This window comes from Sinocyclocheilus grahami, unplaced genomic scaffold, assembly GCF_001515645.1.
Source record: "Sinocyclocheilus grahami isolate Dianchi unplaced genomic scaffold, SAMN03320097.WGS_v1.1 scaffold185.1, whole genome shotgun sequence".
Lineage (NCBI taxonomy): Eukaryota > Metazoa > Chordata > Actinopteri > Cypriniformes > Cyprinidae > Sinocyclocheilus > Sinocyclocheilus grahami.
In genome coordinates, this window is record NW_015505364.1 from 339,239 (window position 1) to 359,428 (window position 20,190).

General features: G+C 38.0%; 2 protein-coding genes across 3 annotated transcripts in view; both read right to left on the reverse strand.

Annotated features, from left to right (window-relative positions):
- Positions 1 to 1,921: 1,921 nt before the first annotated feature.
- atoh1a (atonal bHLH transcription factor 1a) lies at positions 1,922 to 2,849 on the reverse strand. Its single transcript, XM_016284614.1, has one exon. It carries the CDS (start codon positions 2,847 to 2,849, stop codon positions 1,956 to 1,958), a length of 894 nt encoding a protein of 297 aa, XP_016140100.1. The 3' UTR covers positions 1,922 to 1,955.
- Positions 2,850 to 8,469: 5,620 nt separating this feature from the next.
- The window catches only part of grid2 (glutamate receptor, ionotropic, delta 2), a 418,885-nt gene continuing 407,164 nt past the window's right edge, over positions 8,470 to 20,190 (reverse strand). The window contains exons 15-17 of one of the 2 annotated variants that reach the window (XR_001610173.1): positions 16,285 to 16,525; positions 11,976 to 12,055; positions 9,103 to 9,163 (exon numbers count right to left, since the gene is read on the reverse strand). Coding sequence is in view for 1 of the 2 variants with exons in the window: in XM_016284580.1 (XP_016140066.1) it covers positions 8,735 to 9,163; positions 16,285 to 16,525 (670 nt within the window). In the remaining variant the exon portion in view is untranslated. Of the gene's footprint in view, positions 9,164 to 11,975; positions 12,056 to 16,284; positions 16,526 to 20,190 lie in introns of both variants that reach the window. The other variant, XM_016284580.1, reaches the window with a different exon arrangement.

Here is a 20,190-nt window from a genome sequence, read left to right on the forward strand (position 1 = left end):
AAATAATTCATGATGTTTGTCATGGCTCCAGGGTAGAGAAGCTGTCAGTTGGCACGGGGGCAGTTGGCAGCATACCAGCACCGCATGAAGACAACCTTAACTTAGGCTATTCGCTAAACGTCTTCAGAGAAGTGTTTCCAAACTCTGACCAAAAGAAAAGATTAACAATGAGACTAAGACTTTAGGATTAAAGTTCACATTTTAAGACAATTGTCGAACACACCGCTAAATGACGTTTTCTTAAAAGATCGGGTTATTCATGGCTGAGTCTATTACTAATTAATTAATTAATAATTAATTGCACTTTCGTAAAATTGTATTTTTTTCGTAGGCCTATATGCGAATCAAATCATATGAAATTCGTACGAAATCGCCACCACGTAAAATAGTTACGTTTTCTCATGAAATCGGGTTGGCTGTAGGCTAAACCTTTGAGACACGAGCAATTATTAATGCAAATAGTGCGTTTACACTTAATTTGACAACTATGTAAGTAAAACTTCAAAAGAGAGAAAAATACGTTTTTTAAACAGCCTCAGAATGAACAGGCTAAATGAAGAAAGATATGCTGAACTGACATTATGTACCATACACTGGGTGAAAAAAAACAAAAAACATGTTGCATTTAAAATAACCCAGAAACCAGTACACTGAATCGAGGAACCTGTAATGTAAAATTAAGAACTTTCTGAACCAAACAACCAACTTAAGAAACTTTCTTTTAAGAAGATGGTTCACTCTTAAAAAGGTTCTTTATTGGCATTCATGGTTCCATGAATACACTTTAACATCCATTGAGCCTTTTAATTCAATAAAAGGTTTATAGTGAAAAAGGTTTTTAGATTATACAATTATTCTTCACAAAAAGGGGTTTTTGAACTGTTCATTGAAAGGTTATTTGAACGGTTCTTCTTTGGCAATCGGAATGAATACACCATTTGGAAGCTTTTTTAATAGTTTCATGAACGGTGCTGCAAAGAACCACTCTACTTGAATAAAGTACACACTTAAAAATAAAGGTTTTGTATGCATCACTGGCAAGTTCATCCTATGTTTTGATACAAAATTGCAGTACAATTGTAATTGATCGATCATCGATCACATCGCTTCCAACCATAAAGTGTCCCACACCTCACCTCAGTTAAGGGCTAAACCTAATTAAAATTAAATATCATTTGATAAAGCTGGTGCCCATTTGTTGTAATATTAACATATTAGGATTTATTTAATTTAAAAATAAGATCTATATTCTAGAAAAAATTAAGAGATAAAATCATAATGAAAAACTGATAAGGACAATCACACAGAGACGAGACATAATCATGTTAATTTTCCCTTTTTATTTCTAAAATAAAACAAAACGTACGAGTAGCAAAACCGCTTATTTTCAATTACGCAAAAATTCAAAAGGCAAACAGAAATAAATAGCTTACTTCAGCTACAGAAGCAGAACACATCTTTGCATTGAAATCAAATATTAAAAATGAACGGATGTACAAAATCTAATGGCTATATTAAATATATTCATCAAATTGGCATTACTTCTACATAAACACAACATTTCTTGTTCCATGACAAAAGAATATTTCTCAAGCCTATGGCCCGTTTTTAAAGTGCACGTAAACTTTAGAAGTTGCAAATTCTTACTGGGTTCAAAATCAATCGTATCTATGAAAATAGGCCCATGACAATCATGTCTGAATAAACGGTGTCAAAACAGTTCACGGAAGACAGTTTTATGCATGACATTCGAGCCCATGGCACTGCTGCACGCGGCAGTTCACATGGCGTAGGGGTCTGGTCAATGTCACGAGAAGGCAACTAAATCTATTGGCGTCAGACGCAACAACATCATTGTCAAAAGATCATATAACAAATGGATAAATAAAGCAACCCATAACAAAGCCCAAATATGCGATTGACACGATTGATGGACAGTCCAGTTGGTGTGTTTTCTAAAAAGCGCGGTGCTTGGGCAGTTTCAGTTCCGACAGCTCGTCTTCGCTCTGCATCTCCAAGTGCGTTTCGTCTGAGTCACTGAAGTGCGAGTGAGGGGAAAACTCTCCGTCGCTCCGGTTCGACCGAGGCGAGTCCTTGCTGGCCTCCGAACCGGACTTGCTCGTTCCAGAGTGCGACTGGAGGTCTTGCTCCATGAAAGAGGCGAATGTTCCGTCCTCGTACTGGTACGGGTAACCCGCGCCCGCGCCTCTCCGACAGACGCTCGGCGATCCTCTGGGAGAGCGGTGCTCCTCGAACACGTTGGCAGGCAGCAAGTCGCAGTTTGGCGGGTCGGCTTTAGCACCGGGGCCCTGGAGCAAGTCAGACAGAGCGTTGATGTAGATCTGGGCCATCTGTAGGGTTTCATATTTGGAGAGCTTCTTGTCATTGTCTAAGGCTGGGATGACACTGCGCAGCTCGTCGAACGCGTGGTTCAATCCGTGCATCCTTCGCCTCTCCCGGGCATTGGCAGCCATTCGCCTCTGTTTCTGCACGACGTTCGTCGCTTTGCTGGATGGGGCCCGCTGTCTGCCTTCATCTGCACCCACAGCTCCTTTAAGCCGGCAGAGCTCGCGTACTTTGACAGGATTCTTGCTGCTCTTCCTGAAGTTGGAGGCAGAGGACACGCCTTCCGCGCTCGAGCCGGGCGAGTGCAGCAGGTATTCTGCGTGTGCCGCGCAGGTGCCAGCCTGCACGGGAGCCAGCCAGGCGCGTGGGTCACTGCTGGCCATGAGTGCCAAAGCTGGTGGGTACTCGCGCTGCTCCCCCCGCCCCAAGCTCGGATTCTGGACGTCGAGTTCAACCACTTCCCTTGTATCCGTGCTTACGCCGTCCACGTTCATTCCATCCATTTAGTTGTTTTGTGCTTTTTGGAGGAAAGTGGGTGGCTATGGATTTGGGAAAGGGAGTTTTGCCGTGGAGGATTTCTGTTCATACACCTGTGGTGAGGGGGATTTCTTTACTGATGTCTCAGGGCGACTCGTTGGTTTTAAAAGCGGCACGCGCCGGGGAGCCCCCCTTCTCAAGCTGGTCGCGTGGCGCTTTGACCAATAAGAGCACGCGGGGCAGGCGCGTGTAGTCGACCAATGAGAAGTCGTAATAAACCCGAGAGAGGTTATTATGCTCAAACATTTTTTTTGGTAATGCCGCGCTTCAAACCTGTTTAACTAGAGAATTATTATCACAATGGTTCGTCCCACAGGACATAGCCTACTCAGAAACTTAGAGACAGAATAAAGTTATGTGGCGAGCCTCCTTACACGCTATGTTTAGGAAATTAGATATTATAAAGCGGAATAGAAGAGGAAAAATATGGTCCGTCTCGACAGTCTCAAGTGAAGTGCAAGGGGTTATCAAAACTCTTTGAGAACACCTTACTTTGAACCTGCTTTTGTCCATAGTGAATTTAGACTCATTTTCGTCAAGTAAATATTTTGTTCAAAAGGAGAAAGAAAGAAAACATTTAGCTACATTGATTTGACATATTAGGCATTGTGTCTTCATGCGTTCTGCTGTCGCGTTTTCTTTTTGTCAACGAAATTTAATAGGCTAGTTATTCGAGAAAGTTATTTACAAATATGTTTTATTAATTTAGGCACTTATCATTTATTTATTAGTTTACGTAATCGTACTTATAGCCTATATAGCCTAATAACATCTTATAATCGTACATATAGGCCTGGTTTCACAGTCAGGGCTTTGACTAAGCCAGGTTTAGGCCATAGTTCAATTAGGACATTTAAGTATCTTTTATAAATGTTCCTTTAAAAATAACATTACTCGTGTGCATCTTGAGATAAAACAATGGCACTGAGATGAGATATTTGAAGATATGTCAGTGCAAGTTTCGTTCAGTTAATAAAACAGCCCAGACATGCATTTTAGTCTGGGACTAGGCTTAAGCATCGTCTGTGAAACCGGGGGATCGTCTAATATAATAAAATAAATACAGTTATAATCAGAATATTCTATCGAAAAAAATCTCAGTTGTGCAACATAAACATTAAACACATTGCAACAATTCGCTCTTCTATTGGTGCACTGTTAAACACGTTCAAAAATGAGTGTTAATACCAGATTGAGTTTCGTTTTCTTTTTGAGCAAGTTCAAAACCTTTTGATCCGATTTAAGGAACGCCCTTTCAGCAAAAGAGCTTCCCAAAGATCAGAAACTTGATCTGGAGGCGCGACAATCCCTTGCTGTCACGAGCTTTAGAAAGAGAGCAAGTGCAAAAAGGGCAGTAAGATAATAATACAAATTGATTAATAATAATAATAATAATAATGTTGAGGATGACGCCTTTTCGTAGTATTACTGATGACAGACACTTCAAATTATTGTACTGTTAGGCATAAAAATACCGTGAAACTAAGAAAAGGCAGTAATATTAGGATTTAAACAGTTATAACGTGGACAGTGTGCAGACAGCAAATTGTGCATATGACTTTTTGACAATCAAAAAATAGTTTATTAAAATCACTGGACTATATATAAAAAAAAATCAATGTTGGATTTTAATAAAATGATTTTTTTTGAATGTTTTTATTACCTGGATGTTATGAATTTAGTTATGAATCTACACAGACAGAACTTTGTGACACGGGCTACAGCTGCGTTTCCTGGTTAGTCTCTGAAACAAGTATTATTTAATGTAAGGCAGTGATGCACGGGGCCTTCATTCCTGCTTTCTGGCATTAAAAACGTCACATGAATCTTTTTACATTTATTCATGAATTCATAGAGCGCAGAGGCTCGCGGACTGGCGCCTGAGCTCACCCCAACTGGAGCCTCATCCAGGCGGCTTGTGTGTCTTGGAATAGGTCCTAAAGCAAACAACAGGTTGGGATTGCTGCCGTCGATTATTAAAGTGTCCCAGGGACAATAGAGACTCAATGTTCCATTCGACACGCCTGAAGAACTCTTTGGAAAAAGGGCACAAAATGTGTCTCAATGGGGGCTTCCACCGCGATCGAGTCTGCGTGCTGCTTTCTTCATTCCTGTCTCCCAGGAAACCCAGAGATATCGCGTGCTTGATAAAAGTCGATAAAACATCATAAGGCTTCTCCAACACACACATATTAATAATATTCTTAATAATAATGTTAATATTAATAGTAATAATGAATTCACCTGTCACCGCAACTTCATTAGCTAACTGTTTAAACATACAATAAATAAAATATTTCATTTTTTAAAAATCTATGTAACAAACAGTCAGATAAATAACAAGTAATAATTTAGATTAAATTGAATAATTTAGATTTAAATAAAGGTTTTTCATTATCCAATAAATAAACTCCTTGATGTTACATTTTAAAATGAGACTGTGTATTCACAAGCGTTTAATTTGATGTAATGCTTTCCATAATACATGAAACCTTAAACAAATAAGATCTCTGATTTTCTAAATATCAGAACAGGCGCACACTTGTAAGCATCTGTTTACAACTGTGGGAAACTGAAAAAGCAAAAAAAGGCGACATCTAGTGGACTTACAATGTACTTAAAGGGATAGTTCACCCAAAAATGAAAATGTGATGTTTATCTGCTTACCCCCAGGGCATCCAAGATGTAGGTGACTTTGTTTCTTCAGTAGAACACAAATTATGATTTTTAAGTCCAGCCGTTGCAGTCTATCAGTCATATAATGCATGGCAATGGTAACAAAATCTATGAGAGTAAAAAAAACATGCACAGACAAATCCAAATTAAACCCTGCGGCTCGTGATGACACATTGATGTCCTAAGACACGAAACGATCGGTTTGTGCGAGACACCGAACAGTATTTATATAATTTTTTACCTCTAATACACCACTATGTCCAACTGCTTTAGGCGCGCGCACGGCATCCGGTGCGTGAGGTGTGTACGCGCTCTGGCGTAGTTTACGTTAATGGGTGTGTGGATATCCAGCCGAAGAGCAATCAACCATAACTTCAGGTGAGCAGGCTCAGAAGTTGGGAATACGTGTAAAGTCACCACTCCCGAATGAGTTCGCGTGAGCGCAAATCATAATTTGTGTTCTACTGAAGAAATATCCACCTACATCTTGGATGCCCTGGGGGTAAGCAGATAAACATCAAATTTTAATTTTTGGGTGAACTATCCCTTTAATGTAGATCAAGCGCTTATTTTTTCAGAACTTGAATTTCAACCTCAGTTATCAAAATGCAAACAGCCTTTTTCCTACAGTTCGTCATACAATAAAATTCACCATCTTTAATGGAGGATAAAGTATAGCGTTTTATTTATTTATTTCTAACTTAAGTTATCCTCTGTTTTCATGCAGAACATGTCTGCCATTGAACATCGAATTGTACATTATTCCTTGAAGCTACAGATCGCAACTGTCTGCATGTCAGCTTTCATGGGTGCTATGTGCTGTAAGTGTAAGCTTTTTATCATTTAAGATAAAAAAATCATTGTGGTGCATCAGAGTTTGGTAAAAAGTGTAGCAGGCAACACTCCAACTCATGACTAGACATTACATACAATAAATAGCATAAACAGACTCACGTACAAGAACTTGGCCTAATACATCTGGAACATGACAGGATCAAGGTTAGACTTGTGGCAACAAACTCTTCATTCACTAGAGCTTGACTTGAAGTGTTGTGGTGCCTTTCACTTTGACCTGTAGAGCATGAATCTGGTTCACAAAGTCAAAAGCCAACAGTGGCTAACCTTTGACCACAACCTTCATTGTGTTCAAAGAACTTCACTTCATGTTGATGAGCTCATCCTGAGGTGGAAGGGACAAAACAGAACAGCTTTACTGTTCACATGTACAACTGTACTGTTCAGACATTTTTGATGATACAGAAAACACAACAAAATCCACTGTAGAAAACATGTTTATTAGACAAATTATACACAGAAAGCTTTGCCACTTGTAACAGAGGCCTCAGTTTGTTCCATTTGAATAATACGCAACACATACAACAAAATAGGCCTATATTAAATACTGTACATTATAATCAGTTGAAAATGATGTAATCCTGTACAATTCTATGTATGAAATTAAAAATGTTACAGGCATAGGTTTTGCATGCTTCTTATACGAAAACAAAAAAAAACAAAAACCTTGCCTCCTTTTTGACAGATTTGGACATTAAAATGAAATGAAGTTGAATGAGAATGCCTTACCATCAGAAACCGTGGAGAACTTCTTGTAATGTGATAGCGGCTAACTGAGCTTTATAGACTCTGATATAATAATCTATATCTTCTTTAAACCCAACAAAAATATCTGCATGTAAAATATACACTTTAATGTCTCTTCATTTACTCTAAATAAAAAATCTTTAAACTGATACTAAATAAAATTGCTCCTACAGTCTTTGAGTAATCATATCTTAAGAAAAGTACATCTAGAATGCTTGCGTCAAAACACTGTTGCTGTTCTCTACATACAACATTTGCGAATTAGAGTATAACAAACTGAAAGCTCATTCTAAATGACTAACATTAGTAAATATTAATACAGTTTATGTTAGTGAAAAGGATTGGTTTGTTTTCTGTCCTCAAAATGTGTATTTTTTTAAAACTCTCACCACACCTTGATGGCCTTGTTTAAACAATTAGCACTTTAAAAAAAAGTTAGATAAATATTACCCCTTATCATTTACGAAATTAAATAGAAAGATATCTCAAATAACCCCTCAAAAGTCACCACCGTATCAGCATTTTCAGATAGTAACAGGTTGAGGACCGACACTTGAAAAGTAAAAAAAAAAGCCCTGTCTCCTAAGGCTTGTGTTAAGAATTCGTTTAAAAACCCTCTTACACTTTGATTTCCAAAATCTATGACGCACAACCGCAAGATTGTGGCATATACAATGAAACTATTCTACTGAATGTTTTTGTCGAATCCTGGTGTACGGCTACAGAAGTGAATACAAACTCTTGATGGTTTAATGGTGCAAATTAATGTAGGATGATGGCACTGAAGCAATTTCAAAACTAATCATTAAAAAAAAGAAAACTATAACTACAGACAACTCTGAACATTTTTTGTTGTTGTTGTTGTTAAAACTCTTTGACCAGACACATTCCACGCATTAAAAGATTTGTTATACCCACAGTATAATCATTTTATTATTTTGTAAAAATTTATTTTAAAGTTCATTTGAGTCTTTTCCACAGAATGTCAGTTTAAAGACTCAAAGTAGATTTCACCTTCAGGGAGATGGCAGAGAAGATGAGAGGTCTTTAGAAACACAATCATTCACTGTGAAGCTTTAGAGAAAATCAGGTTGTTTTCTCTGAGTTTAGCAGCGCCATGTTGAATGTGTCAGCTAGAGGGAGTACTTAACGTTAAAAGAGCGCTGAGATGAAGCAAAATTCAGTCAAAGAGTTGACAAGATTCTTCCAAACTGAGTTATTGCAGGTCTGGGAAACACTTGGCAGAGTCCTCCCCCCCCCCCAAAAAAAACACTTCCAAAAAAGGTAAACGTACTATCATTGCAACATTTTAGATTTTTTTTCTCCCCACGAAATTGAATGTGGCAAACAAAAGGCAAATTCATTTAGTTCACAGAGAAAATCTCCTGCCAAACCGCAATGACAATAATGATCATTTTATTCCACCCTCGTCCTGTCAGCGAGTTCGGTTGGGACGAACGAGCTCCATCGAAAAGAGCAAAAGCCAAGAGAAAACGACAACCGAAAAGGAACATTTGTATTTACATATATCACTTTTTTGTTACCAACTCATAGGCCCAGGAACCACTGAAGTCTATATGGAGGTGCCCCTGTCTGGGTCATTGCAGTAGCTGAAGTTGGGGGCCGGGGTGGGCTGATATGGGATGCTGGACATTGTCTTGATGGGGCTGCGAAAGAAGCCGCCGTTGGGTGCCCGCTGCCGGAAGGGCCCCCCTGTCCGGTGGTCCTGCACGGCCCCGAAGGCGAAACCGGCTGCTGCTTTGGCCGACAGGGTGCGGCTGAGAGTCTGGATCTGCTCAGGGATGAAGGTGGTGGTGGTGATGTGCGTGTTGCGGAAGTCGCTGATCTGCTCCAGGGCCTGCCGGGCGGCTGGGAGGGAGTCCATGTCCAGGGGCGTCAGGTCGATGGAGGAGGTGGAGTACTGTTTGTGGGGGCTCTCGTCCTCCGTGCACAAGCTGTTAACCCGGTGATGAAGGTGCTCCAGGTCGATCTCCTTATCGTCCTAGAGAAGGGGAGAACGGGAGGAGGAAAGTGGAGTGGGGAGGGGTGCGAGAAGAAAATAAGGAAGGAGAGAAGAACAGGAGGAGGAGCGAAGGTTGTTACAGGATCAGAGGAGAAAAGAGGTGTAACGTGAAGAGAAGGGGTGTGTAATCATAAGAGCAGATACAGCAGGATGGATTAGTGAAGCGGGTTGGCGTGAAGTGGTTAACAGGGAAATGGAAGGGCGGTGGAGGAAGAAGAGGAAACACAGGCAAAGAAAGGTGAGAAAAGGAGGGAGGTGGTGAGCCAATGAGATGGGAAGGAAGTGTTCGGATACAGTTGGGAAGGGAAAGAACATTTGGAAAAAGGTTGAGGGTGGGTGTTGATGGAGAATTAGCAGGCCCAATGAGGTTTCAGCATTTGCATGGTTAGCAAGACAGAGAAAGAGGGGGGTGGGGAAGGTACAAAAAGGGAAACATACTGAGCTACGGTAATGAAAACACATCAGTCTTAACTAGTACTGTCCTTGGACTTATCGAGAATAATCAACAACCTTAATGTAATTGCGTGACACATGGATATTTGCATATGTAGATACTGTCTACAAAACCTTTCCACTTTCAAGCCATCTGAAACCACGGTTGTGACAGCACTGTAGCTTATCTACTGTATAACATCTACTATATAGCTAATCTACTATATAACTGTATTAACATAACAACTAAAATATGTTAATTGCTTAAAACAAAAAACAAACTCCCGGGGTGACGTGGGCTGACATTGGCTGTAGTGAGATAAATTGGCCTTTGGTTTGGACCAGCATAAAGCACTTGCAGCCACCAGCGGCAGGTAGCTTGTCCCTGAATAAAGAGGGGCGGAGGGGAAACCTGGTCGGGCTGAAGGGGCTGGGAAGTCAGGGGGGCAGCTCGTAGGTACCTGTCCTACCACCACGGTGGAGGAAGGCGGTATTAAAAGGGGTGTAGGAGTGAAGGGAACAGGGATTGTGGGAAGGCTGTTACATGACAGGACATATTTTTGGTGTTTTCTTGAACTAACAAGGGACTCTGTGCTTTTCAGAATACTTTGTTGTGTTTTAAATTTATTACCACTTACGTTTTTTTTTTGTGGGGCAGGGTGAGATTGCTCAAAATATGACTCTAAACCAAGGCATTTTATTCTAAGATTTATAGATACGGATGTGACACTAGGGTGAAATCTTTAAACCAGTGGTTCTCAACCTTTTCAGCACAGTTATAATAGAGCTACATTCGGCATCTGTCCAACTATATGTGACACAATGTGTAATTGAATATCTGAAGGATTAAGTACAAACATATCATCTTTGTCTTCTGAAGCATGCATACAACACAAAGGTCAATTGTCTAAAACTACAATCATATTTAGATCTATTAGCTTGCCTTCAAAAAAGCCTGAGTGGTATGATTTCAGTCAGATTAAAGGATTTACACGACATAAAACAATAAAAATAAAATATATATATTGCTTGAGTGTGACTAAAGGTGCATGTAAACACTTATTGTGAATATATCCTTTGAAATGATAACAAATGTGCTTGTTTTCAAACTTTTTATTAACAGAAACTAGGTCTGTCAATACATTAGTTATTAATAATAAGGCCTTGTATTAATTTAGTTAAATATTGTTACTGTGGACTATACATTTAAGACATATATATATTTATGTATGCAGAAAAATGTCTTTAAAATATATTTATATATTAAAATATATAGATTTTTTTCTGCCCTATTGGAAGTTAACGCATTGATAGTTACAATATTTGATTGTAAATCTTAAAATGTTTAATGTATATCTTAGAAATGATATCACTACTAATATATATAAATGCTTCATTTGAAGTTTGTTGAGGCCCCCTAGTGGCCCCCCTGAATGAGAACCACTGCTTTAAACGGCATCTTACTGTATCATTGACTGTATTGAGATTGTGGGATTGAATACTGAACTAGGCACTTAGTCTGGATATGTAGCACCAATCTAAATATTGAACAAGTTTTACAAACGCCAGCTTGCTGGGCAAAAGCTATGCATATGGGCTGCTCCACTCCAAAGCTACACAGTTTAAATAACTGTTTGCACTCTCATTTCTGTATTCTTTTAGCCAATTTTGTCTAGTCTCTATGCAGCTTGGCACTAATGGGTTGATCTCTGTGGGCTTCAGATCAAAAATGAAGATGGGTATTGAAAATAGCCTGCATTATTGCATTCCTGAGCAAATGTAAATATCAAGGTTTCTGGAAATAAATGGTAATGACCTTCCTTGTAGCACCCTGCCAGATTCTCACTCTGACTCAGCAGCAAATGTGCGATTGCTTCAGTCCGAACAAAATGTATTGTTTTGCATTGCATTTGGTGCTGGGGGTGATTTCATAACCTACGTGGGCTCGAGGCTTGGAGTAGTGTGGAAAGAGTGTAGCTCAGTGCTGGCAGAAGACAGTTCGCGACGGGATGGCGAATGTGTGCCTCAACTTGGAGTCGAGGGGTGTGGCGCAGCATGCAGGTGACAGGTGATTGGAGGAAGGCCTGAGCGTGTGCATGATGTCAGTTTGCAGTTCATGACACGGCTCGTCTTGCCTCACAGACGGTCCGTCTGCTTGTGTCTGTGTGCGTGCGTGTGCGAGCGCGTGTGAAAGGACAGAGGACCGAACAGATGAGGCAGGCAGATGAGAGGATGGGGAAGAGGTTGTTTTCAGAGAGGTGGGGGAATGAGTAGAAAAAGACAACAAACAAACAGTCAGCACACAGACGTTTTTTTTTTTTTTCTTTTCTTTTTTTTTTATGTCCAAGGAGCCAGATACCTGGAAGTGTGAGATGGTAAAAATGGCATTTTGCATTTCTCTCCCACGCCCGCTTTAACCCCTCAACACAGAGTACTTATCTATAAAACAAAATCAACAAAATAAAAGTTGTTTCAGGCTTTGACAGCAGAATAACATGATTTTCTGGTCTATTCTGAAAAATAATGAAACATTTTCAGAGTAATGACTGACACAGAATGCTGTTTGGCGTTCAGCGGCCTTTAATTATGTGGCTACATGAGGTCTGACTTTCAAATTCTCACTATTAAAGCCACTGTGAATATAATTTCAATACAATTTCTCTTTAGGATTAAAAGACAGCAAAATATATTTTCTCGCCCTTTTTCTTGCTTTTAAGACTGAAAAACAATTGGGTATTTGAATGCAGACCTCATACTGTGGCCTAGAAATTTAGAGGCACCGCAGGACTCCAGACAGCCACAATATCAATGACACAGCAGATATCTGAGGTGAAGAACTTTTCATCATTTAGTTTTTCAGGAATGATTAGGACACAAAACTTGGCATGTGAAATGGCTTATTCACACAGCAAAACCTCCGGTTCTCTGGACCGCCTGTTCATCCTCTCTGGATCGGCAGTTGGTGCGCTATAAAACTTGAACTTGGGTGGAAAAAAGCATAATTCAGCACTATAAGTCTGAACTCGTTTTGACGACTTTTCGTATCTAATTATTTCAGATCAATTGCGACACCACAGAAGGAGCCATGATGGCAAGATCACAGAGAAACAGAGAGGAATCAGGGACAAACTAACACCATGGCATATGCAACGTGTGTATTGGTGTGTGTGTGTGTGTGTGTGTGTGTGTCAGTCACAGAGACACAAAGTCATTCTATTGTTCTGATGTGCAATGAACTTAGTGTTAGCCAGGTGTCAAGAAATATTACAAAGAAAAGAGGAAGCAGACAGGAAGAATTAAGGATGTACCAAGACACTAGGACACACCAAACATACAGTTGCATCATGCTGAAAGATGAAAGAATGGTTTTTAAGGATGTGCCAAAATGACAATTAGAAAAGACAAAATGACAACAAATACTGCAAAAATCATTTTCTTAATCAGTATTTTTGCTTTGTTTTCCAGTAAAATTATTCAAATATCCTTAAAATAAGATAATTTTTGATTAACTTATATAATAACTTATTATTTAATTATTTTCTTGGAAAAAAGTAACCAAAAAAATACTAATTTGTTTGTTTGCAGTAAAGGAAGGTAAATAAAACTCTGCTTCAAACTAAATAGCTTTAATTGTAGAACCGAAAACATCTGTGACATGAGTGTGATATGTGCTAATTTATGTGCTAATTTTTAGTGTTTGTCTTGTCTTGGTCGCTTTTGGCATCAACACTTGTCGCTCACTGAACCATGCGTGTTAAAATGCGTGCTTATCAGCATGTCAGTGTGAATATTTGAGCAAAGCTCTGCCAAGCTTCTACTCTGATGGAACCATCTGGAAGAGTGCTCCGAGGAATGAGCCCAACTCAGCATGATCCAGCCACTGGGGAAGAAAGGAGCGGGTTCAAGTGTGACCAGAGCCAAAGCGCTCCACCCTACTTGAAAAATCCACAGAGAGAATCATCTCTGTGCTCAGTGTTATATCTTCAGCTACACCACTATGTTAGCTGTAATTAATGACTAAACATGCTTACAGTATATAGTACAAGGTCCAATGTTAACTTTCACAGGCCAATGGCAAGTACATTTACAGGCTAAAAATATTTAAGATATAAGTGATTTTATTCTGCATTATTTTTTATTAAAAATATATTTTTCGTCCTACAATGTACATTTGTGACAAAATGCAATGCATTGTGCAGCATCATACAAAAATAATATTCTTTTTGTATTTTGCTGCACAACACATTGAATGATGCATTACACAGTACAATTCAAAAGTTTGAGGTCGATAAGATTTTTTGAAAGAAATTAATCATTTTAAGATGCATTAAACTAATCAAAAGAGACAATCAAGATATTTATAATGCTATTTTCTGTTTATTTATATTCTATTTAATAAATGCTGTTTTTTAAACATTCTACTCATCAACAAACCCTGAAAAAAAAAAAACGGTTTCCACAAAAATATTAAGCAGCACAATTAAAAAAAAAAACCTTTGATAATCATCATAAACGTTTCTTGAACGTCAAATCAGCAAATTAAAAAGATTTCTGACAGATCATGTCACACTCAAGACTACAGTAATGGCTGCAGGAAATTCAGCTTTGCCATCACAGGAATAAATTACATTTTAAAATATATTAAAATAGAAAACAGTTATTTTAAATTGTAAAAATATTTCACAATATTACTGTTTTAATGTATTTTTGTTTAAATAAATGCATCCATTGTGAGCATAAGAGACTTTTTCATAAACATTAAAAAATCTTACAGACCACAACATTTTGGATGGTAATGTATTATTTAATGGCATAAAAAAGTTAAGACATCTTAGATAAAGCACTGATAGCAAATTTTTTCACATTAAAAAAATTCAGAGTTAACTTGGACCTTGTTTATATGAGAGTAAAAATAAGTCATTTAAATTCTTATAAGACTTAAATCTGCTATTTGTGACATGCCGTTATAAAAAAAAAACGAACACTATAATCCTGTTAAACCAACAGGATTAAAAATGCTCATCTGCCATTTCTAGAAGAAACAGATGAGTTACACTAATGTCGGAACATTATGATGACCAGAGGAGTGGACGACGGCCTTCAGAGGAACAGGGATGAAGGAGAGGCGCTCTCTCTGTGGGGTCATGAGCGGCCTGCTGCAGTGGCCCCTGACCACTGATCAAAAGCACTATGGAGATTGTTTTTCAGGTGGAACGCTGGAGATGAAATGCTGTGTTTTTTGGCCTGTGGAGAGTCTGATGACATGGACCGGAGAGGTGTGAGGAAAGGTCAGGTGTGTATGTTGGTTGGGGTGGGTGGATGATGGGACTCAGTCAGAGTAATGAGGGAGATGGGGATGTGATATCAGGAAAGGAAACAACCACAATATGACAGCTGCAGAAGATAACAAGGAGCTATAAATCCATCAAATCAAAGAAATGCATCAAGAGCAACATCACAAAGGTTCATTCACAGCCATATGAATGTGCTGTCACTGTTACGAAGTGTAGTCGTGTAAAACGCAAGCGTTTAACTGAGTGTGTGCTCATTTGTTAACGTTAACTGGATCCATAGGCAAACAGTTGTAAGAACAAGAAAAACAATATGTGCAAACACATTAATCTAAACTGATCTTCGTGAAATGAAGGATGAGATATTAAAGAAAATTTAGAGCCTTGTCTTAAAGTAATTATCCAGATATATGAAGCTTTTATCAGCACATATATTTTCTACTGCACCTGTTTATTTATTATTATTATTATTTTTCTCAGAAGAGCTCTATTACAGTTAATGTGCTTGGCAGGCAATTGAACAACATTGTGTTCTTTTTGGAGAGGTTCATTTGTTTAAGTGCGCTATCAGAAAAATTAATTTGTTGAAAATGTGCTTTGTCTGCTGTTTGTAATGCTGACTATTTCTCATTTTAAACTCTTGTATTTTTGTTGATGTTACTAATATCCTCCCAAGGCTGGGTGGTATGATGTTATATGACCAGTAGAGATTCTGCTTAATCATTACATCTGTGCGGCTATCCGGATTTATGTTATTTACAGTTAAAAGTGATGAAGAAACTTAAGTTGTGTCTGTTATATTGGTTACCCTGCCCGAGCAACTTTGCAACTCAATATTATAGAATGATTTGAGGTCACAGGTGCATATAACTAACGGACAATTTTCTTATTAAAATAATAATTATTATCTTTTAATTTGCAACCAATTTTATTTAAACAATTATTTTAAAATTAAATTATATATATATATATATATATATATATATATATATACTGTATATATATACATTGTCCTTTATATATTATTATAAAGGACAATGAGAAAAAATAATTACATTTATTTATTTATTTTCATTATTTCAATTTCAATTGCATATCAAGCAAAAGGAAAAGTTAACTTGATATAAACTCATATTGTCATAAGACTTTGGTCATACCGCTCATTTTTATGCCTTTTTTCTCATTGTCCTCTATTACGTGGAAATTTAAGAGGGAAGTTGCTGAACTTGAAATTCAATAACAACTGTATCCCATCAGTTCTTGGGCAGTTGGAAAATCTCCATAGTTATTGTGTTCAAACCTGTGCCATACACTCTTATGTTAATGATACAGGTTTATGATCAACCACATCCCTACATCAACTGTCAAGACTCTCACCTCCTTCGATGGCACTCTGGAGCCCTTCCTTCGCGTCCACCAGGTCTCCACAGTGGCAATAAGACAGGAGAGCACCACACCGGCTGCTAGTACAAAGAAGACCCCAGCAAAGCTGTGGATGTCCAAGGCACTGCCACTCTTTCGAGTGCCTACAGTAGAGTACAGGTCGCAGGGACTGTCCCGCGGCCACCACTTCAGCTTCAAGATGTCCATGTCTCCATTCTGCTGAAGCTCCAAGATCCTGGACATGGACAAACATATAGATGATTCATTAGTTAGTGGCACTTCTCAGACTACATCTATGTTACAACATTTATTCCGGAATACAGATAATGAAGAATCCATACCATCACATATTAGGCCAACATTTTTTCAAAAAGAATTTGGCTGGAAGTGTAATGGTGTGAATTTCTGATATTTGTGATGGTAATTACAACTGACCTTATGGAAGCCTTGGACTTCCTAACAAAACAAGTTAGATAGCAGTTGATTGACTTTCAACATAATGTATAATAAAAAAGAATTATACAAAGAAATAGTCTTTTTGAATTATTACAAAATCTATATATTACTGTGGCTCTCAATCAGGGGGCCGAAGCCCACTAGGGGGACTCAGCAAAGCTTCCAGGGGGGTCTTACAATGACTTAAAAGTATTAAATGAATAAATTATTAATAATATATTAAACTAACCTAACTAGGAAAAAAACAAAACAGAAACAAGATAATAAAAAAATCATATTCCCCCCACCCAAAACTAACTTAAATATTGTTCTTATTGAGGAATAATACAAAATACAAAATTAGTCACGGATAATTAATTTGATATATCAGTACTCACAGTTTCTCTTAATAAAAGTAAACAGCTTTGTCATAATTACAGCATAAATATCAAAAATGTTTTATATATCCTTTACAGTAATGGATTGAATATTGAACATTGTCTTGGACAACGGAGGACCTATGAGTCAAGAAGGCTGAGAAGCACTGATATAAAAATATGAATCTACATTTAACCTCAACAACATTTCAATTACAAATGCTTGATGACAGCAATTCATTAAATACTTGAGGTCAGTAATTCATTAAAAACAAAACCCTTGAAAATAAACTGATTAAAAATAGGATTTTCATGAACATATGCAAAGCTGAACTTGACTGATTTTGAAACTGTTTATACAGTATGCAGTTTAAAAATGTTGGCAATTTCTGCACTTTTAAAAAGGAAAAAATAAGAGACATCAAAAAATCCATTATAACCCACCATCTAAAACTAGAGTATTTTTCTTCAAAATTACAGGAGACAGAAATGTTCCCCTAACTGAAGAATCATCCATTTGCTCAGAAATAACTTTGCTGCTTTAAGTCAGTTAAAGTAAGACAAATATGACGATTTATTAGATAACTGAAGTGCTGCACTTCATGCCTGGACATTTACTACTGGCCTAAATATATGCACAATTACGCACAATTTTATTGTGTCGCATTACAGAGATGGACTGTGTTACAGATTGAAATTTAATGTCAGATTGCTTCATTCTTACACATTAATTGAGCCACTGAGATCTGTGTAACACCATATAAATAACTCGGAACAGTCCCAGTCTGTTCAGTGGCATCTGTAGCTGCAGTGATTGACTTTTTTTCCCCCAACAGCAGGGGGCAGTGTCTCCTCAGCAATAATGCTAAGCTACAGCATTTACCTCACCATAAAGAACCAGCGTGTTCTGATGTAGCTATGGCAGTTTGTATTAATGCCAGACCAGCGGCTGCAAATGAATGATAATGAACACAGGACACAAAGGTTTAGGAGAATTTGCCTCATAGATTGGCTGATCTGTATTGTGTGGTGGTCTCTCTCTAGCCTGATTGTCTGCAATCAGGAGTCACTGCACAGTTTCATCCCTGAGGAGGAGACTAGCGAGCTTCCAAGAGCCCATATTCACATCCAAACTGCAGCTGCTGCAAACACTTACCCAAACATCCACGCACGCAATGCAAATGTTCAGTACAAAAACCCTGTTCAACGATTATTCAGAAAGCTATCCTTCATTTTTATATCCTCATTCCTGTCTCATAACACAGTGCAGGAGTAGAAAATGTCCTACTGCATTCAGCAGATGGAGAATGTCCCATCCACATTCTGCTATGGACACAGCTCACAGGACTCACAACAAGGTGGACCAATGTTGAGAGATTTGCTTTATAGACCACTTTTTAAACGTGCCAACAACATTTAGCCATGCAACACTGCCCACATATGTTGCGTCAGAGGTTTCAGAGTGTGATAGCAGAGACCTGAAAGCACAAAGAGGACAATTCAAGATAACAGCACAAAACATACCAAGGGAACCGTGATCCAGCGCCATTACAATGCCAAGTGCTGTGACTGAGTAAGCAAAGATGAAATCAATGTCGCAATGATCTTTACAGGGCATTGTTGAAAATTAAAGAATTAGTCTACTCAAAAATGGACATTCTGTCATTATGTATTTGCCCTCATGTCAGAGTACTATAAAAAAAGCAGCATGGCAAATGCAGTATATTCCAGGTCTAGAGAAGCCATACACTATCTTTGTGTTGTTAATATTCACAAAATAATGATGTTTTGCAAATATATTTTGTGAAAATCTACTAACATTATAAGTGAAAATTAACATTAAAAGTTCGCCATGACTGTTAAATAACTCGGCATGAGATTGGTGTATTTAACAGAAGAAGAAAAATGGTTTAGAAATTATTTTCACACAGAAATTGACAGTATTTTCCAATTAATTACAAAGAATCGGCAAGTAACATCTTGAATTAAACTTGGACTTTTGAAGTAAGAAACCTACTTCATGTGTCACAGCAGAGTTATTTCAGTATTATTTTAATACCATTATACTATTTATTATTATTTTGAGTTAGCTATTATTTTTATATTTTCAGTTTTCATTTTGGTTTCAGAAAATGATGTGCTTGACATTTTTTATTTTTATATTTTTTTAATTTAAGTACTTATTTTAAGATAGCTGCCAAGGCAACATTTCAAATTTTCTATTATCCAATATTATTTTATGTCAGCATTATTTCAATTACCATACATGCTTTTTTTTAAATAGTAAACAATACCAACACAAACACTGTTTTTGAGTGAGGTTAGATAAATGTTCCCCCATTGTGGAGGCAGATATGTACATTTAGCCATTTTAACATTGGTGTATACTCCAATTTATGTTTTCATTTTCCATGGTATTAAAATACTGCGATGAGTTCTGAGATGAGATGTCTTGGTCTACAGTAACAGCCATTCCTTTAAGACCTCATTTCCACTGGAGGTCACCGCAGAACAACTCCTATGACAGGCATATGGAACGGCCTACCCTTGAAAAATTTGTCTGTGGCATTTATGAGTGTTGTCATGATGGATGTGTCAACACTTGGTGGGTCAACATGCTGTGTGCTGCTTCAGGGCTCAGATAATAGGTTTCATCTGACCACATTGATGGGATGACAAGGAAGAATCAAGCATGAATTTAAAAGAATGCCTTGTGTAATCATTCTTATGGAGACATTTTATTTTATTCTATTCTTTCTGTGACATCTTTCAACCCAAGTCTAAATTAAGTCTCAGCCTTCAAGGACTCACATTAGAAAGCCTGTTTCTGACCTTGTGGTTTTCTGGCAGCTGGTCCTGGGCAAATTAACAGTCTCAGTGCTTAATGAATTAACACCCTGGTGTTTTTAACAAATGAGGAGCAGTGCGATCCACAGGAATTAACACCAGGCACTTTTCCTGTGAGAATCAACTGTCCAGTTTTGCGCTTGAGGATACGCCACATGTTTGTCTTCACGAGTCTCAGGAGAGACATGAGAGTAGACATCTCAGAGGGGACCAGATTTTACCTTGTTTGTTGAGAAGATAA